The following is a 21744-nucleotide window of genomic DNA, read 5'->3' as shown; positions in this document are numbered from 1 at the left end:
TATACTCAAGCTGGAAAAGTCAATTGTTCTCTTGGTAAAATACTAAAAATAGGGTAATACAAATAATTGCTCAAAATATGCAAATTTCTGTGATTAAACAAACACAAACCAGAAGGTAATAAATAAATATTTTCTTTAGAAAACTGCCAACTGCCATACATCTGCTCCTTTTCATATACTAATGGCAGCTGTGAATTACCAAAATAAAACACAGAAAAAGCATACCAAACATACATTGAATGTAAAATCCATTTGTTAGTTCATGACCATGCAAAGATTGAAAATAATTCTTTTCCTTTTTCACACACGGAAGAATAACTCCCATTTGCTGCCAGTGGAATTACAGCAGTGTAAAACAAGGTAAAAAAGGAAGCAAATCAGACTCAATCGTTAATTTTTTGAGGATATTTTAAACTACCTGAGCAGTGCAACCAAATTTGACCTTAAATTGGTAAATTGCACTTAAAGGAGGTCTTAATGATCTTGCATAGTAATTCTGGATATTTCAAGATGAACAGGCCATTTTTGATGCCCAGGCAACACATAATGGTCCATTAGCTAATTTTTTGTTCATCCTCCTGTATTGTGAAAGCAAAAATTATGGTACCTTTAACTGATAGATTTTAGACACTGTGTGCAAAGTACTAGCCCAAAACTTAACCTACTTGATATGGCATCTCTTGAAACCTTATCTGCAAAAATAATTCTAATTGGCTGAATACCCTGTTCTGTCACATGGAATGAAAACTGATTGAAGAGCTGTAAACAAAGGTTAATGCCAGCCAACAGCATATTACACTGGAGGGAGCCACAAAGTTTACTGTGAGTTCTTACATTTAACTTCTATATTAATGCGAGCTAAGACTTAATTTGGGAGGTGCTGTAATCAACCAAAGTGACAAAAAATGTATTTTTAGGCATCCGAAGAAATTATAGAATGATTACATGCTGTCAAAGAATACTTGGCTTGAGAAAATGCAGTCTTGTATACCACAGGAAAAAAACTGATCTGAAGAGAGAAATTCAAATGGGAACTCTGGAAAATTATAATGCAGACACACTTAATGAGGAAGACAGGGAAAATATCTGTGTATTACAGCTCGTACACACATAGGCTGAGACAACGTGCAGTGAGGCAGCAATAAAAACTACATCAGTATCTATGATACTACGGTGTACTTAAAAGACTGCAACCATTAATACCACAGCACTGTATTTATTATCACAACGCCTCTGTGAGATAGGGAAATACTGTTATCCTCCTCTTTCTCATGGGAAATTTAAGCACAAAGGAGACTTAGGGCAATATCTTAAGCAACTCACATCTGTTCATTTGTGTAGCTATAACTTTAATTCTGTGGCTAAGTAATGAGTTGCAAAGGGGTGTAACTCCCACCAAAGGCACTGGAACTGCTTATGTAAATGTTAAGTCTGAATATAGGCTCTGCTCAGGATGAAAAACATTAAACACAGGAAATTCAGAATCAGTTCCCTCACATCCTTGGCATGCTTTAAAGTCATCAGAAGTGGGCAGCAAAGAGAGCGTTCAGCTGAGGATTCTCCTCCTGCTGCCATCTCATGCTCCCTAGAATATTCCTCTGCAGAGACCCTTCCTGAGACAAGGATGAGACTCCTCTCGAGTCCCGCATCTTCATGGGTAGCTTCACAGAGAGGTGACTGTAACAGGAAACATGTCCCCCACCCAGGGCTTACTGACCACAGGGTTCATGCGGGGACTTCAGGAGTGGCTAAACCTCATGAACGGAGGCTGCTGGAGGCTGCACACCCTACATGGGCCACTGACCCAGCAGCTTCAGTGAGGGAGCAAGCTCATATGACAACACTCCTTCCCATATTTCCATTTGGAGTCAGCAGTCCATGAGGTCATTCCTTCTCACTTCTACTTCAAAAATTAATTTGAAAGAGAAATACAGTAAAATAGAGTGCAACATGGTATGAAATACCTCTTAAAACCAGACTGAAAATCTTGAAATATACTTTTATGGCTATTAATACACAGTTACTTTTGGCCAGCTCCTTAGTTGGTGTAAAAACCTATGGATCTATTGAATTTAGTGTGTATCTAACACACCTGAGGATCCTGCCCTCAATGGTAAAACCCAAGAAACCATGATCAAGTTTAATACTCCAATAATCTCCTCAAAACTGGCAGGTACTGTGGAGGTATGGTGGTCTATTCTGGTCCATCACAATCTGGGTTTAAAGCACTTTCTTGTCAACAACCTCATCTCTGTGATTCTGCTACGTGTTCTGGGGCTGCATTCACATTTCTAATTTTAAAATATTTTTCCTTTCTTCGTTGCTGTACAATAAAAAAAATTAGACCAGTGACCTGGATCTATACTGGATGGAATATGCAAAGGTTGTTTAAATCTAACTCAAAAGTGCCTTCCAGTTTAGGATGATGGTTAAAGTTCAAAATGGCCTTTCCGCAGCTGGCAAAATAATTCCAGTAAACTCATGAACAAGAGGAAAATGTCAGTTACAATAGTCTGAAGTGTCACTAAAATACCGCAGTCTGATAATGGGACAGAAGTTCACATTTTAGACATGATTATGAGTAAGTTTACTCATTAATCATTATTAAATGCAATCGTATCTGCTGGTACTAGTCACAGTTCAATGGCCTCCCATTGACTACATCAGGATTTTTGGTGGATAGGCCACAGAAGAACCAATGCCTTCATAAAAAACATTCTTAATTAGGGAAATACACAAACAAGTAATGGTTTATTCTGAGATTGAAATTCAAAGTACATTTTAAGGATAGGAAAAAATAAAACTAAATGTTGGCAAATCAAGTAGCTTGCTTATAAGAAGAATAAAATATAGCAATTCCAGATGCATTTGTTTGATGTAAAATTTTAGTGTCGAATTCTCCACTTTTCCTTTTGGTTTTGCTGGCAATTATTTTCCCTGAATTCTTCTATCCTATTTGTATCCTAGCTACACTTGAAAGGTGTCTTACATCTAGACTTGTTTTCAATTTAAGATTGTTCCTCTATCAATTTGGTAAAGTATTACCAACAAGGAAATGTAGTGTCCAAATTTGAGATAAAATAATTAATGTAGAAGAGTGAACTAAATCAAAGTAGTTTATGCCTTAGTATAGGCATAAACTATGCCTACAAACTACTATTAATTAATTCAGCTAGCAAATGAATTCACTATTAATTTATATTGCCTTTAAAGGCCAAAGCATAGTGTCAGATATTAAAGTTTCCTCTGATGTTATCCTTAGGTTTATACAGGGTAACAAGAACAGCAAAAATAGTAACTCTTTTGTACATGTAATTGCATCTTGTCTTGGGGTCTCAAATGAATATACACTTTTATTTGGGTCTTTCAAACCATTAAAGCATATGCTTGAAGGCATCTCTGTTCAACTTGTCCTTTTTGGACAAAAGAGATCAACTAAGGTGTCTGTACTCCCAGCTTCCACCCCACACACTAGTTTGCTGTCCTCGCAGTTACAAATTACAATGATTTGCAAGGCCATGCCATAACTTGATATCCATCCATATAACCATCTGTAAAGAGGATTAGGCAAATGAGTTAAAAAAATACAGTTTGGATAGTGGTTCAAAATTCTACAACAGAAACTCCTGCAAGGAGCAAGAATTTCTTAAGCTAGCTTTGCTGGTAAGAAATAGGAAACATGGCCTACAATGCATAGCAAATATGTACAGGCTATGTTTTTAAACACAATGTGCAGAAGCAAGCCAGACAAGGAAGACAGGCTACAAAAAGCCATTTCCCTTTACTCCTTCTGCATTCACAAAGGACTGTAGTTCATCTGCTCTGAAAAACAAAGGCATGTTCTGCATTTAAGTTGGCTGACTGGAGTTAAAAAGCAAATAAGCCAGGCCAGTTTTGGTTTAAAGTCAGATTAACAATTCCTAAATTTTCTATAGATGGAAACTTGAAACACTACTTGAAATTCAGGGTGCCTTATTGACACTGTTTTTAAAAAAAAATTCTCTGATTGGGCTAATCAGCCCAGGGAAAAGAATATCTGTGAGTGTGCATATACAAATGCATGTGTGTACTCATGTTTTTGGGATTGGAGACCACCAGACCATGATTAGCTATGAGCAGGAGACAAAGTAACAATAGCTATTCCTCCACTCCATCTAGAGGCTGTAGCCACATCAGTTATCAGATCGCCTCCTATACACTTCTCTCCTGACCTGTAATATCCCTCTCCCCCACTGTCTTTTCATGGACCCAGAAGAGCGGGCTATGGGGCTACCTGAAGAACTAGGTGTAGACATTGATCTGGGCCAAAAAACCCACAAAAACTGTTAGCATTTTTTTAAACTAGGATCAGCTTTGTTTTCCAGATCATCTCTAGTCTCCAAAATCATTGCACCCTGACAACTGATGGTACATCCTGAAAGTCACAATGCAACACTTTAGGCAGGATCTGCTTAATCTCCCCTTGCTGCCACTGACAGAAATATCTGGGTAACCTTTTCCTCAGGGTGGCTACATTTCTCCTGTCTTACTGGCAGCCTTGCTCCACAGCTCATTAAAACAATTCAGTCTTAAGTAACTTGCCTTAGGTCACTCAGGAAAGTCTATGATAGAACTAAGAATAGAAACCTGATGACTCTTAGCAAAGAATGGGATTACGTACATGACTAAAATTACTCGGTTTCTTAAGCCTTTGCACGTTTGGGTCTATTACTCCTCTTACAGAGAAAAATCTCTTGTAAAAAAAATGCAATACAATTTCTAAATTAAGTTTGGAGAATGCATTGGTGACTTGAAATACTTTTGTTTTGAAATTGAGTTTACCTTACTGAAATATTTTTATGTTAAGCATAAAAGGAAAAACTCCAGTTTCAAATTCCTATTTACAGCAATTACTTCACATGTTTTCTCATATTCAGGCTTTTATATCTTCTTCTTTTTTGTTTTGTTTTGTGTTTTTTTTTTGAGATCCAGGATTATTTGTTGGGTATAAATATATGAGCATAACATTCTTTCTTTCTTTCTTTCTTTCTTTCTTTCTTTCTTTCTTTCTTTCTTTCTTTCTTTCTTTCTTTCTTTCTTTCTTTCTTTCTTTCTTTCTTTCTTTCTTTCTTTCTTTCTTTCTTTCTTTCTTTCTTTCTTTCTTTCTTTCTTTCTTTCTTTCTTTCTTTCTTTCTCTTTCTGTTAGTGTTTCTAATTTCACAGCCTAGTATACTGAGATCAGTAAAATTTCCTCAGTGACTCTCATGTAGAACATTAAGTATTTTATGAAGAGCTTGATTTTGTTATGTTCTAAGGTATAAAACATGTAAACATAGGGCTCACTTAATGAAAAATAAATTAGGCTGCAATATATGCATGAGGGGTTTTTTCATTTTTATATAAACAGAAATGAAAAGAAAAATTTTCTTTCTTAATAAATAAATACACAATGACAAAGGTTACAATTGAAGGGATTACAAATGACAGAAGCCAACATAAAAACTTCCAATATCGTACTTTTACTTTAATATGAAGACATTACTATCAAAGGAAAATACTTGAGAAACACTTTGATAAAAATAATCTCACGCTATCTTTGAAGCGGTTTCATTTATTTTACTACCCACTGTGTTCCTTATCAGAAGGCCAAGTATAAGAAGTTTCCTAGTTTATGATTAGGAAAGAATCTGATAGATTAGAAGACTCAATTGAAGTTGGACATAATAAGTATTAAAGTATTACATGACATTAATCCTGCCATTCCATTACTCTCTCAATCATTGTGCACAGACTAATTATTCTGAAGCCAGTGTTCAGGAGAAAATAGAAACATACTTACACTGGGTTGGAGTAATCTCTTTATTGCATCAACAAGGCTAGCTCTGTACCGGTCCAGAAACAGGCTGACATTGAGAAGAGAACAGAATCCAGATTAAAATGGGTTTTCAATTCTAATGATACTAATGCAGATAAGTACAAGGCTAATTACATGTGTTTACACAATGCTGTAAAAGAGGAACTGTGATCTACATTTCTCTCCAGTTCAGGTACTTTTAAATATTAAAAAATAGATAAAATCATATATAATCTAAACCAAAGCTAAAATATCAGCATGAAACAGACATTTAGATAACTGAAATTCAAAGATCACATATGCTAACTATTAAAATACTACCATATCAGAAATCAGGATCAATATACAGAGCTAACATTTCATACATATATATATATATATATTTTATGCAAGGGGAGGGTGCAGGTTTTTTTAAGTCTTTTCTACTGTATTTCAAGTGTTAAGGGTTTTTTTTTTTTCCTTTTACCTTCTCAGTTCTGGCACTAATTAATTATTATCTATTATGCATATTTGCTCTATTTATATATCTACCTCTATCCCTATGAAGATTTAGAAGTGCCTACCTCCTCTCTCCCACAGACACTGTTCAGATACAATGACCCAGATCATACAGAGCCATCCTCTCTCAAGAGTGAAATCCTTCATCTCCAGCATGGGTCCCGCAAGGATAGCAGCAGAGTCAATTTTCCCATGCAATGTTGCCAACATGCTCAGGCCTATTTTGGTGTGATTACCTCATGATTTGAGGGGATAATTCATTCTTCATGCCCCTCACTCCCTTAATGTATATACTAATAGTGGCAACCAGGGTGCCAATCACTCTTGACTAGATATTTGTGGACATGTAGTTACTGCGAATGAGAGCGCATTTGCAATGGTTAGGGAACAACTATTGGAGAGCAACTGATGCCTCTCAGTCCTTACTGCCGTGGGCTGCACTTACACTGGCAGCTCAGATAAGAAAGTCTATCAAGCAGGACACAAATTACATACAAATTATTTTTCATGCTTTCTCTGCAACGAAACCGCTTCCCAGCCTGTGTCAAGCTCAAGTTCCACACTACACAGCATTTTGTCCATTCTTTATGGTTGTTTTCTTTACTCCCCTCTCCTTTAATCTCAAACACTTCTTTCTGAAGAGATGTGGGTAGTTTTTTTTTCAGGTTTGAAATTTCTGATTAAAAAAAAAAATGTAAACACTGAAGAGAAAAAAGTAGTCTGCCAACCATATGCTAGTCACTAGAACAGAGTATGTGTGGATATTTAGGTAAGGACACTCCACAGCTACCAAGGAGAATACAGTATTACATATCATCGTGTGAAGCAGCTCTGTAAGAGCTGTGAATTTTTGCTACCCAGGGAAAAAAAAAAAAAAGCAACCTCTCAGAAAACCTGTCAGTGACCAAATTTCATCAGTAAAAGCTGGTAGTACCTCACGTTGTTGAGAATGTATGGTTCACTGGGTATCTGTACCTTTCTTAAAGAACGCTTCATATAGAAGTATGAACTTTTGAATTTCTTCTTAAGATATCAAAATACTAGCTTCAAATTTCTCTACAGCCTGCCCATAAGAAAAATATAAACGTCACCAACTGGCATGATGGCTGCCCCTTAGCCTTGATTAACCTTACTGGAAGAATCTTACTGAAAAAATGCTTGTTTAAATTTCATTAACTGAAACAGCAACTGGTATTTATAACATCTGGGATTTTTAATCACATTCACCCGAGGCAGAACCCTATGCAGATAGATGCCATAAGACACTACTTGACCAGGAACTTAGCCACCTCCAGAAGAGGTAGAATACAATGCATGAGACCTTTCCCAAAAGAATCACTAAAAATCATTTTCTTCAACATGAAGCCTCGCAAATGTGCACACATTTAAGACTTGCTTGCTGAGATTGTGTGTAGACAGAAGTACACTCCAAATGAAAAATGCACTTAGAATATATTTTTTTTAAAGTAGCGTAGTGGAAAAACAACTTTGAGGCAGCTTACCAGTGCTAAAATTCTTTTTCATGGACCTGCGCATCATTCTCTATTTTTACAATGAGATAGGGGCACAACTGATGCTGCCAATCTTGTTCCTTTATAATAAGAGAACTATAGGCCTTTGTTCACCAGAAACTGAGTGCCTGAAAACTTAAAATTGTTACATGACCTGCCAAGACATTAGACAACTTCAATAATACCTTTTCTGTCTGACTCCCACTTGGTATTTTGGTGGTATGGGAGGTAGATTCTTAGCCCTCTTAGCTTAAGGAACCCAGATAACCTGGGACAGTTGCCCTGATTCTGCTCCCAAAATGTCCCTGCACTCCTGACCCTGAGAACAGGACCTACTTCAATTGAATATAGTCTCCAAAATTGCTGTTGCTCTGTGAGCCACATGCTCTGAACAGAGGGAGCAGAGAAGGCTGGAAGCAATGTTAATGCAATGCAGTGACTCCAGGGAACATCTCTATCCTCCCTCTGAGTTGGACAGTGCCTTGAATGAGGAAAATCCTGAAGAAGTCATTAGATAATCTGTGCTGCAGACAAGGACATCACAGGATTTGGCCCATGCAAGGAGATTTAGTCACACAATTTCTCTTACCGGTAGAATTTGTACAACTAAATATTGCTGAGAGTACTGAAAATGTACCCAGGAGAGTCCTTTAAAGCTCAGAACAGCTCAGTGAAATAAAATAATATATTGTTCTAAACCATTCTCACCCAGTTCTCATGCCTCACTTGAAATTTGCCTTAGCTTACCATTGCTTTAGTGGTAAAGTCTCATGTTTATGTAGTAAGGACACTGTGGAAGCAGTAGCTGGGGACAGGAATAGCAAGGGTTTCTTGGGTCAGCACGGCAGTTTCAGAGAGCAGCAGTGCAGAGGTAAGAGCAGTTCATGATTCAGCCTTTCTTTAGGCAGTGCTCTTAACCTGTGAAATCTGGATGAACAGGCAGGCTATCTCATCACCTCTGTCTGTCTGGGTTTTTTAGAACTACCATTGAAACCAAAATGAAAGTTGATACCAAAACTGTACATGAGTAACAGTAAGGCACAATGAAACAAATGAAAAACCCAAGTAGATTCTCAGTTTTCTTCACACTAATATCCTTTTATCTTGTGCCTCACAACAAGGGGCATATATATCTTACAGACTCTGATGTGGACTTATTTTTCTTTTTGCATACTTTGCAACTGGTAAAAGAACTTAGTTTACAGGTGTTCTTCAGACATCATTACATTCATGTATAGTGCCTGGTGCATAGAGTCATTGATCTTTTTGTTTGCCTTCAACTACATGGCTGACATAAACTGAAAAACCCCTTACTTCCATGTTGTCAGATTCCAACGCGCTTGAAAGTGTGTTTGAGAAATAAGGCTTAAAATGAATAATAAATTTAAACTGAAGAAGGACAAAGATCTTACTGCATTGCTGAAAAGAGACTTCCTTATATTAAATGAAATAATAACGGAGACAAAAATTAGCACATTTAAAGATATTTTTAAAATACTTTCAGTTCATTTCTACGTTACTGGTGAATCCACAACTCCCTGTGACTTCAGCAAAAATTTCAGCAGTGAAAGTAATTTGGGAGAGCCCCCTCCTCCACCCCCCGCCTCTGTTGTGCATATACTTATGCATGTGCCAAACTTAAAGAATATAATCAGTCTAAGTGAGGAAGGATATTATGCATTTCCAAATTGAGATGTGGATAGACCTTGTACTGTCTCTACATTAAAATTATTTGTGAAAACTTGTTTCACAAGAATGTGAAAGACAAAGATTTTTCTGTTGGCTCAGTCCTACTAGCCTTGACTCTCTCCTTGGATTAAAAATCTCAGTGAATGTTTCCATAATAAAGAAGAGCATATATGCTTTCATTTAAATAATCAGAAACAGGAGGCTCTCAAGAGCTTTCGAAGAGTCCTGGGTTTTGGCTGGTTCATAAAGGCATCTGTTATTTCTCCTTCTCTATTCATACTCACTCCGACAGTTCTAGCACCTGCATGACTTTATATTCAGAAGTGTAGGTCAAAATGAAAGTCTAAAATTCTGGCAGCCCTTACCTGGCCTTAAAATTCTCACACAAAATATGAGGTGGGTGGACATGCTTTAAAAATTCCATATATTTCAGTATTTTTTCCAATGCATCCTTCTACCAGGTGTGACTTCACTAAGATATTTTTTTTCCTTATTTTTATCTCAGAGTTGACACTTTGCAAGTTATTTTGGAACTGCTGAACCATGAAACTATTTTTATTGTAAAAATCCTGAATGGTTAAATAATGACTAGCTTTCACAGTTTGCTTCTTATTTATTTTATAATCTAGTTGAGCTACTAAATTTAGCTGTTAACTAATAGACTGTCTATTCTGGGAAATAACTTATTTTCCACCCCTGCACACAAGGTTTATGAAAATCTGGCTGTAAATATATGAATATAAACATATCTCTGCTTGTTGTAATCATGTACATTTTTACTTGAACCTCCATGTGGATTTGGAATATGTTTATGAATAGAGCTTGTTTTCATGTAAATGGGATCAAGCTGTACCACTGGTTAGCTATTCAGAGAATCAGACAATATCACCCTTGCTGGAAATACTTCAATAAAAATTTATCCATGTACCTAATATTTGAACTCAGATTTTTTGCTTTCTAGTTCTCTGTTCCAATCCCTGATTTTATTGACTGACAATGAGCTAGATGATGGCATTAAACTAAATGCAATCTATTCTATCTGCTTTTATCACTGCATATTTCAGGTTTCAGCCGAGGGGCTATAAGAAAAGAGATATTTTTTTTTTCCCTCTTCAATGGCAGCCTGAAAAATTCAGAGAGCAAAAATCTTGCCAACAGTTCTCAAGCCAATTCTATATCTCGGAAGAGAAATACATGAAAAATAAGAGAAGATTCCAGTTTGATAAAGCACTGAACATTTTTTCCCCCAGCCTTTTCATGTATCAGAAAACCTAGTGTCCATAACTAAAAGAATGATTTCTAAAAGAAGCAAACAATAAAGGGATTTTTGTGCTTATTAAACTATCTATATGGGCACTTTCAATAAGAAAATAGAGAGACTTTTTGAATAAAAACATGTACTTTAACCTAACCTGCACCTTTCTATATATTTTTTAGAAACCTATAAATATTTATACACTTACCTGCATATCTTAAGTGCTTGAAAATAAATGTACAAAATGCTGTGATTGCAAATACATTATGTATTTTACCTGTCATGTTTGAGTCTTTGTTTCCTAAAGAAACTACACTATTTCCAAACAGACTGGGAGGAGAATTAGGCGAGAATATTACTGAAAAAAACCCAACTTAAGTCTTATTCCACTCTGCTGTACTCCCAGCACAAATAGGATGACATGGTGTGAGTATCAAGAATACAAGAGATGGCACAGCCAGGTTGTTTTGATATTTGTGTGAAGAACAAATTTAACTCTAAATCTCTTGGCAAGACCTTGCTTCACCCACATAATCTGGAGAACATCCATATGTGAGCCTTGTCTAAGCCTCCGAGAAGACTGCTGCCCTCCTGCTCATGTCCGCCAGCACTCTGATCTGACTTTCATACTTAATCTGATCTAATCCTGTCCAGCATTAACTTCATCTGTGCAATGAAACCTGGAGTATCCATTCTAATATTTGGTGAGGAAGGCATTTACTAAATTACTTGCTGAAATCATATGGTGTTGTTTAGCTCCTTATTTTAATCAGATGATGCATCTCTGAGGTACATTATCAGCGATTAGTTAGAAACCCTTCTCTGTCCTTTTAGGGAACAAAGAACTTTTCTGAAATTAAATGCTAAGAGAAATGAAGCACGGTTGCATTCTGTCAGCATATAAGTATTAGAAAAAGAAAAAAAGATTACTAAACACACTTTCTCCAGTGCTACACAAGACCAGTAACTTTTCTGAAATCAGAAGAGTTTGCTTAAATAGGAAAATATCAAAGAAAAAAAAAATCTTTAGAGGAATATTTTATTAAAAGCCACTTAAAAAGAACATTGTTTTAAAAGACAATAGACAGCCTTGTACTTCCCTTTGGCTTTTTCCTTTAACTGTTTCTTAGGTACAGAAATCTGCTGGACTGAACTGTCCTAGGAAGTCCCTGTTTTCAGAATTTTTGTCTCTTTTTGTCTCTCACAACAGTTCCGTGCAACAAAACATAAACAGCATTTTCTGTTGTGGACATTTAAAGGGTCAAGAGCAAATATCTATGAAGAAAAAACAGGTTAACTTAAAAATACCTTCTCTTCTAAATTAAAGATATACATCCCTTTGTACACTGTCTCCATTTATGTAACACAAATAATAAATAATGTACCATTTTTTAAGTTAGCATGCAGCAAATACAGCATAGCACAATTCTGCAAATCCAGCCTCAGAAAAGGGTTGTGTCAATAATCAAATCTATTTGTATAAATTATATTGCACACTATATTGCAACATGTATCTACCTCTTCATAAATGAAGTGCTGTACTCTAGGTTTTTTGACTAAGAATTCTCTTACAATTAACGTGCGCCTGTGTAAATAATACAAAGCCTATGTCTACAAATATTGCTGTCAAATTGATTTAAGAAACAGAATGTGATGGGGGGAAAAAAGGTTTTGAAAATCTTTTTTTTCCTCAGAAAGATTTTCTAGGGTGCAAAAAATATATCCCCTTATATCAATAGTCAGATCTTTCCTAAGAAGTAAGCTAATTGAGCTGTTTGTGTTGATAAACTCCCTTTTCTCTAGACTGTTCCTCACGGAGCCATAATTATTTGCAATTTGCCTAAGTCGTCCATTTACTGATACGTCAAGCATGAAACAGAGGCAATTCCAGAAAATGGAAATGCTTCTCAAAATCAATCTTTAGGAAATAATGTGGTAGAAGTTACTGTGTGATAGAAGACTACCTTATAACTGTCACATGGAGATGAATATTAATTTGTTGAGGTTAAGGTGGCTTTGTGCTTCATTTGTTGACTTTGCTTAGCCATCAGCAAGCAGCACAGTACAATTACTCCAGCAAAGCTATTTTTCTAACATGAGTTTTATGATTTTTATGTACTTACCAGTCAGCACACATAACAATGTCAAAATGTCCTTCCAGTTGAGAGACATCTGTCTCATTATCCCATCGTAAAATGCTAGAGGAAAAAAAGATATTTTTTTTTTAAAAAAAAGGATTACATTTTTCATCTTGATATTTTAAAAGTATTAATATTATTCTTACATGACACAGAAGTGTTTTAAAAGTACACACTCATTACTTTCAAAGATTAATGTAAAATATTATTCTGTGCATTTTTAAGGTTTTAAATCTCAAAGCTAAGGAGCTATTTGTTACTAAAACAGAAAGGCAATCCACACAGGTTCTGATGAGTGGATCACTGACAAAAATGCATTCCCAAATCAGTGGCACACGTATGGCTTCAGATTACCCCTTAACACCACTGCGTGAGGAACCAAAGTCAAAGTATCAACAGTCTTAATGAAACACAAATTTGCAGAACAGATGTGAATTCATGGATCTCCGTTACATCTGGCAGGCAAGTCAGTTGTGTTTCTCATTGATGAAGTGAGCATTCACTTGTGCTGGAGGGAGGAGGGACAGGGTGAAAGGATGCCAAGCTTAACTTCAATGCCAGCTATGCTACCGCAGGCAAGTTTAAAAATACAGCAGTACTGATTCTGTCAACACCTATTCCGTCACAGGTGATAAGTTATTTAATTCTAAGGTACCCAACAGTAGGCAAAAATGCACCTGTGTACAAAGTTTGTCTTTGTTTATAAACGCTGCTGATTTATGTAGCTGCCACGAAGAATTTCAGTACTTAGCTCACATTTAAAAACCAGCAACTAGTGGAATTTACTTAGAATATCATTACCCTGAAGATTTGAAGCAGCATTTCTATTTCTAGTAATTTAATTTTTTTTACAATATCTCTCCTTCTTTTTCATTTCCTGGTTATTTATAATAGAAAGTAGATAAATATTTATGGGAAAAGCACTTGTGGGGGAAGGGTCTAATCTGATCTTGTCAGGTTGTGCATGCTTATCTCAGTTTTGTATGAGTCTTGACCAAATAGACCCTTTAGTCTTCCCGCAGCTATAATCTACTTCTGGTTAAAAGCCATCTCCATTCACATCCTACTCCTAATATTTAACTGAGGATCAGTTATAATGTGTTCATTCAGAAATGTTCCCTAAGTACACAGGAAAAAAGGAAATTTTATACATTGACAGTAAGATATGCAAAAAAATGTTCGTAAATACATAGCTAGATACAGAGCCACAAAGGATTAAAGTACCACAATATGTGTGTACATGTGCACAGACACAAAATTTGAGAGAGAATGCTTTTAAAACATGGAAATTAAGAAGGGAGAGGCCCAGTTGGTCAGGAAAGCTTTGAATATGTGGGGTTCAGTGCAACTGAACAGACCGGCACTCATTAGCCCATTTGGCCTCCTGGAATTTACTGCAACAATCCAAAGAGAGAAGAGAGTAGATTAATTTAATTTTTCCCCCTCAAATTGAAAGTATTCCAGATTTTAGAAGCCTAGGTAGCTTTGCACACTGGCACGCAGCAGGCATCCAGTAGTGGAAAGTGACAAAGGAGAGTTCTCACTCTCGGCTGCTGGCTGCCTGCTGGCTACCAGCGGCTTTTTCAACCCTGTTTCCGTGGAAACTTAGGTTAGAATGGTGAAAATTAGGTAAAGGTAAGTTTTGTGGGTTTAAAGCACGCACTCTAATACTTTAAGAATCCTGAAGCAGAACTGGAAATTGGTAGATGAACTGTGAGCCTTAAAAGGCCACCTTGGGTTCTCATTGCTACAGAAACAGAGATCTGATCAGTACCACTACAGCGATTTGAATTATGATTTTTTTAACCACATATTTACTATACTTCACACATGCAGTTTGGAAGGCAGCACAAGTGCCTCCTTCTGGAAAACAACCAAAAAATCTCTCTCGTTTTACTGTCAAATTCCTGCTGAGCATCCAAAATACAGTATTTTCTGTGCACATCTACTGTAGGCACAAAGGAGTTTTGCGGGTAGGTAAAAGCTCAGAAAGCATAATGCTGAGCAAAACACGGAATCAATGAGTTGCCAAGAACATGAACAGTGGTGCAATGTGACTGGCACGTGTACTGTCAGAAGGAGTGAGCTAAAGGCCCCACATCCATCCAAAAGCCAGTCCTCCTGATCTAGCACCAGGGCTGCTCTTGGTCTCTAGCTTCAGTTTGGTTGCATTCCTGAAGACATGATAGTTATGCAAAAGCCAATGATAAATTTACACACAAGAACTTTGCCATAAATTATCAAAAGGTGCAGGAAAATCTTTATTCCTGTGGGGAAATAACCATGTAAACTAAAGATAGTTGTGTAAAAGAAATACTACCAGGACTCATTCTGCTCTCACTCAGGATGTAAGCACAGTGGTAGGAGAGATGCAACTACAAGCTGTACATATTTATTCATGCTATCTTTAAACAAGGACAAGTATGACTACCAGGTAAAGCGCAGCTAAGGTACATGAAGCTTAATACTGAACCTGGTTCGGTGGCTAACTCCAGGCTACCATATCTACACAGTTCTCTGTTTAATGCTTCCACAAATTTGCATGAGTTGCAATCAAACATCTGCACCAGCACCTGTAAAGCAGACGTGCCTCCGCATACCAGGGAATCAGAAACAATTCTGCTCAGAGTCATTATTCCATCACTAACACTGATGTCAGAATCAGCCTGATTCTGAATCAGAATCAGCAATTTTGAATTTTAGTACTAATGAAAATAGGGAATCAAAGGCAGGATGTTTATAAATACCATCAACTAGCTACACAAGCTCATGTAATTCAAACACAATTCCTGAGTGTGAAGTACAGAAAAATCCACTGACAGCGCAAAACAACTCCGAGGAAGGTCAAGATGTGTATAATTGTATCTAAATGCATGTATCTATATGTAGTAAGGGGGTGAGGAACAATAATTTTTTTCAGGGATTATTGAGGACATGACTCTTGGACTTAGTGGTCAGACCTGAAAGAAATATGAAAGGCACCACGGAGTAAGGGTTGATTGCATTTCCATTTAAAGAAAAGCTCTGCTAGGAAACCCAGAAAAATGTTAGCACCAGAAGTCTGAAAATCGCAGTCTGTATGAAGCTTCCTTTTAAAAAAATGGACATAAATTTAAAAAATACCATACCACAAAGAATTTTAAATCACCAGTATCATGTGGAATTCCAGTAGGGAAAAAAAATGCAAGCCCTGTAAATATCTTCCTCCCCTTCCAGTGATGCGAAATTACTGGACATAAACTCCTTTTTTCTAAAGCCACTTTTCTTTCAGCAAAATAAGAAGACTTAAAGTATAATTTTTAATGTCCTCCTTTTGAGTACTAATGGCTGAAATTATTTTGTAAACTTGAAAATTATGCTTTACTCTGCATTTCTGTCCAAGCCACACCATCAATAAAAAAAGACCAAAACAACACAACCCCCAAAAACATATTTCTGACTGTGTAAAGCGCACTCTTGGCATTATTTTGTGTGGCATATTTAACTCTGGCAGGTTTAGTTGCTTGTAATTGAAAATAGGCAACTCAGTTTCAGCAGTAAAGGTTCTGAAGCCCACTAGAAATATAAAACAGTTTAAGAGCTTTTTTTGGTTCCAACAAGAATGTTAAAAAATGAAATAGGGTGTGAGGGAAAAATACTACTGCACTGTTCAGCTACTACTTAGGTCAAACTGATGGTGGCCGCGACTCGGTATCCGCTAATAGCTGCTTTATGGCTTGTATCAAATGAATTTGACCAGTTTTCAGAGCAAAAGTACCCACATCACAAGCCTATTACTATAATTAGCAATCTTCATGGCAGTCCTAGCAAAAAGGACAAGGACTGAATGAGCTACGGAGAATGAACTATCCTCTCACATGCCAAGGTGGCTTTTCCAGGTCAGAGATAAAGCACACTATCAAAATAGTCTGAGAAAATATGTACTGATGCTTCAGTTCCTAGGCTATCAACCTTACACCATTCTAAAACAACAAATTCATTAAAAAACCCCAAAACACCACACAACACAAACAATCAAAGCATTTTTTCTTCCCCCCTGATGTATCTTTTAAATTGACAAGCAAGCCAGAAAATGTGATTAGGTCAAGATAAAAAGAATTGTAATGATAAAAGAACAAAAAGATCAACTAAGAAAATAGACACTTTAAATACTACCAATGTATCCCCAAATATCGCTTGTACTTCAAAGAAAAAAAAATCAATGCCACAAAATAGGAAATGCTGGAGGGATAGTTACAGCAGCCAGGGCTGCACTTCCCCTGTACAGTAACTCTAATTTATGTCGACTCTCTCTTTCTTATACTGGTATCTCAACAATCTACAGTAAAAGACCTGACTTTACCAGGTTTTTACTTCTCATGCAAAATTCCTCATTACTATTATTATTCAACTTCTGTTATTCAGTGTTTGTCTTCCTAGTGTGCCTAGGGAGGTAACTTAGATGGGAAAAAAAAACAGGTTAAGTCTCTGATTGTTAAAACTTCATTTCCAAGTGCCTCTGAGATGTTTCTGTGATGAATGGCATGGGCTAGAGTAGTTCTCAGCTTAGCAGAAAAGTAGTTGTTGAAGATAAAGAGAAAAAATCAAAATTAGAAGGACAAAAGACAAAAAGCCTTACTTGCTTCAAAATGTATTAAGAGTTTTAATAGAGATGAAAAAATTTGTCCCACTTAGCAGATAAAAAGCTACTAAGAACCCCTATCTACCCACCTCTTCATATTTTAATTTAGGTTTCAGTCTTTGAAAAGCATTATCAGTAGTAAGCATACAGGTTCAAGGTAAAAGATTTTGTCTAGGGGTTTAAATGACTTTTTCTATGACATTAACCAAGCAAGTTCATTAACACATTAACAAAAGGCATCGTCAGGATGCTTCTCCACACCTCGATCTTTGCTTGAGATTCCTCAGTTTTGTATAAATATCAAGAAGACTGCTTTTAATATAGCGACAGAGGCAATGTGTACAGCTATCATTACAGCTTCTCTGAGGAGTCTTGCAAATTTGCCTACTACTGTTTCCCTACCTTTCTCATTATATTCTCATTAGGTTGCTCTTATTTCTCCACCTTCTTTCACCTTCTGCCTTTCTTGCAATCACTGCTTCATTTTGCTTTGTATTCTTATGCATTATCTCATTCCCTACAATGCACATCTGGTTTGAAGAGACCAAGGCTAAACCACAGGTACCCAACATAAACTATTCTCCCTTTCCTTTTGCATTTCTAAGAAGTTTGAAGGCAGATAGTTACAATTGCTGATGGACACTTCCTCCTAATAACCTCCTTGCAGGTTTTGTCAACTTCCACATCATTTATCTACTCTTGTCAAAGTATACTGATGATTTTTCTCAGCTACACTCAAAATCTGCACTTATCATCATTCTCCTGGATATTTTTTCTCTCTTCAGCCCAGTAAAATCTTACTATTCATTAGAATTTTAATTCCACTATATTCTGTTTGGGTTTTTAAAATTGTTTCTCACTGTTTTTTTCAATACACTCTTCTAAAGATTATCTTCAAACTTTTCCCACATTTCTGATGGTTTCACAGTGTTCCACCTCTTCATCTGAATTTTACTTCTGGTCTATCTCCTCATAACAGCTAAACCCAACTACCCACTTCTCTGCTTCCCACTGTGTACCCAGACTCACAACTCAGTATTTCTCACAGCCTCAGTGAGTGAGAAGCTCTACAGTACAAGGTGTTTTTACCACCTTTTCTTGATCCTTTGGACATAACCATTAATTCCAGTCTGTAATCTACACTTAGCTTAGACCTTCCTCTATATTTGCATACCTCAGCTCAGCTCAGTTTTTGTTTATCCTCTCTGCGTAGCATCTCTAAGAAGTTTCTTATATACACACTCAAACTCCTGACCATGTAATCATCACTTACAACTTAACATCACAGTATTGTTCTCTGCTCTCAGAAAACACAGTCTTGCCCTATTAATATTTATTCAGTAGGCTGCTGCAAAGATTGTTTTTCTTGCCTATAACCCTGATATTGTCAGCTTTCTCTTTGTACTCCTCCAGGTAAGCTCCAAGTCACCTTTTCCAAATGTTTCACAGCAATTCACTTCCCTATTTTTTCTGTCTCATTCAATATTGAAAGAACAAGTACCTTCTTTAATCAGCTCTAATGTCAGTCTACATCTTCCACTTAACTTTTCAAGCAAGCACCTTTACAACTGTCTTTCACTATGTTATCCATGAACATTCACAAACATATTCCATTATCCTTGAAGCCTTCCCTTAACAATAGTGCCTACAAAAACTGAAACAGAGGCTTTGCTGCTCTTGTGCCACCAACTTCATTGTGCTGTCTACAGTTATCCTCGTTATCCTTGCTCACCATATCTATCTCTGGTCTTACACCATAGATTCTCTTAACATAAACAGCTTTTTTGCTCTTGTTTATACAATGCCTGGTACAACAATTCATGATGAAATTGCATCACATTAATGTGGCAAAAAAAAAAGAAGAAAAAACACCAAAATCAACTACAGGTCCCTTCTAACTCAGGACATTCTATGACTGTGTGATTCTATCTAGATTTTCCTGCCTAAAAGTTCCTTTTAAAAAGTTTAAGATAAAGTTACCTGCTTTCCTTATTTCTTATTCTGAGAAGACATTTTCTCTCCTGAATTCTATGCAATGTATTTTGCTAAAATTCAGATGGAAATGTTACAGTTTTGTCTTCGAAAGTTACAGCTGTAACATGTTTGCTGCATATCAAAAGCAACTACATTTTTGGGACATAATAAATACACTATGTAAATACAGCTGTTGCAGAATAAAGTCTTCCTTCGTGTATACACACCACAGCACAACATTCAGCAGTAACGTAGCAATTTTTTTAAAGTGAGAAAAGTTTGTATGAAAATGTTATTGATTAAAAAAAACAACGCACAACAAAACACTGGTCTTTTTGCATTTGCCTTTTCACATCCTTCCTCTACAACAACACATTGTAAATCAGCTGTTATTTAGGAGATTGACTGCTGTTTTCAGTAAGGCTCATGTTGTAGATGCATTAAATGGATGGTTCTCACATTCAAATTCAGACTGAAGTTAAACTATAAAAATAAAAAAGAACATAATTTCAAAATGCAAGCCAACATAAGCAAATGTGACACAACCGCACTGGTAGATCAGTGAATGAAAGCTTTGCAAAAGTTCATTTTGTATAAAAATATGAAGGAAGACAGTTTCATGCTCTCTGGAAAATAGTCTATCCACTTATACAGGAAGGACAATCAAAGGAACAGGAAGAAAAAGAATATTAAGTCAACCAGGCAGGTCCAGAAGGACTGAATGGGAACAAAAAAATAAAAACAGCCAAGAATATGTAATTTACAGGTTTTTTTATTCTGAGGGCAGAAGGAACCACAATAAACATCCAAGATTTCGAATTTCTGAATCAAGCTCATATATCTCAAAAAATTAATACATTTCAGAAAGATATCCAACTTGATTTAAACACATTCACTGCTTGAGACAATATCACTTCCTATGGAAAGATGCACTAATGTATTATCAATCTCTCTCATTATCATCTCTGTCAAATCTCATTTTTTTCTGGACTGAATTTGTCTAGCTTCAATTTCTCCATCTTGTTAGGTACTTGTAAGCTAGATTAAAGAGTGATCTTCTGTTAAAGATTTTTTTTCCCCACATGAGACTTTGAGATCAAAACCAATTCATTTCTTAACAATCAAGTCATTTCTTTGACAAGTTAAGTAAACTGAGCTCTTTAACTCTCACATTTTCAGACCCTGATTCACTCTTCTACCTCTTTCCTGAAGCCTGAATTTTCAGTGTCCTTGATTAATATTTGAATAACCAAATACTAATTGAATATTAATTAAGTACAAAAAGATAAAACCATAACCGTAATTTTGTCAAAATTTAAAGTTGGTCCCAAGTTGCCTGTGTCTGTGCCAAAGATTAGCTGAGAAGGCCTGTGAAGGGCAGAGACGAGATGATCTTTGGAGGTCCCTTCCAACCCCTAGGATTTTGTGATTCTGTGATTCTGTGACTACTGAAAGTGTGTAAAAAGTGTGTCTATGAAGGTAGAGCCAAGGCAGACAAGGAAAGGTAAAGGTAGAATGGCAATATGAACTAGGAAACAATGTAAAAGTTGTTTCCTACACACAACTACAGTTGACTACAAAGTTGGATACACGAAAAAGCATAGGAATAAAACAAATAATCTTTGATTCTAACAGCTCATGGACATTTTCTTTTAAAGCCCTGGGAAGAAAGATGCCAGTTTTCTCCTATCAGCAGTCTCTACCTAGTCTCCCTGTCAAGTCTGAGAGAAAAACAACCAGAATGGTTTTAACGAAAGCATGTTTTTTGAGCTAAAAGGAGATCATAATAAAATAGCCCACAATTTGAGCAAGAATTATTTAAAATAATTCAATGTTATACTTTTAGCTAGCACCTATCTTTTGTTCCTGTTCTTCCAAACACATAAACATTTCTCAACAAAGCTTGTCAGCTTTCAGCTTTTTCCCTTGATATATTCTTTATCTGGTCACATTAAAAAGACAAACAAAACTACAATGCAATTTAGAATAGATTGCAACTTTATTAAGTCAACTCAGATAGGAGAGACTTGGCAGTTGGTGAAAGTCTGAGTATAATCTTTCTTTTGTTCTAAATCTTCCTGCCAGCTGATAGAATGAGCACTCACAGAGGATAACATTTTGGAGTGCATCACTGTTCACTGCAGAAGAAATTGCAGACACTTTTATCACAGAAGCCTATGTCTTTTGTAAAAGGAAGTCCTACTTTATAAACCCTGGGCTCCTCA

General features: G+C 36.4%; 1 protein-coding gene across 2 annotated transcripts in view; it reads right to left on the bottom strand.

Annotated features, from left to right (window-relative positions):
* The window catches only part of CAMKMT (calmodulin-lysine N-methyltransferase), a 222510-nt gene that overhangs the window by 11024 nt on the left and 189742 nt on the right, over positions 1-21744 (bottom strand). For both annotated transcript variants that reach the window (XM_051614202.1, XM_051614203.1), the window contains exons 8-9: positions 12910-12984; positions 5819-5882 (exon numbers count right to left, since the gene is read on the bottom strand). In XM_051614202.1, the coding sequence (XP_051470162.1) occupies positions 5819-5882; positions 12910-12984 (139 nt within the window). The remainder of the gene's footprint in view (positions 1-5818; positions 5883-12909; positions 12985-21744) is intronic.

Source organism: Apus apus, chromosome 3, assembly GCF_020740795.1.
Source record: "Apus apus isolate bApuApu2 chromosome 3, bApuApu2.pri.cur, whole genome shotgun sequence".
Lineage (NCBI taxonomy): Eukaryota > Metazoa > Chordata > Aves > Apodiformes > Apodidae > Apus > Apus apus.
The sequence above is the reverse complement of the archived record's forward strand: the minus strand, read 5'-3'. Positions and strand labels throughout refer to the sequence as shown.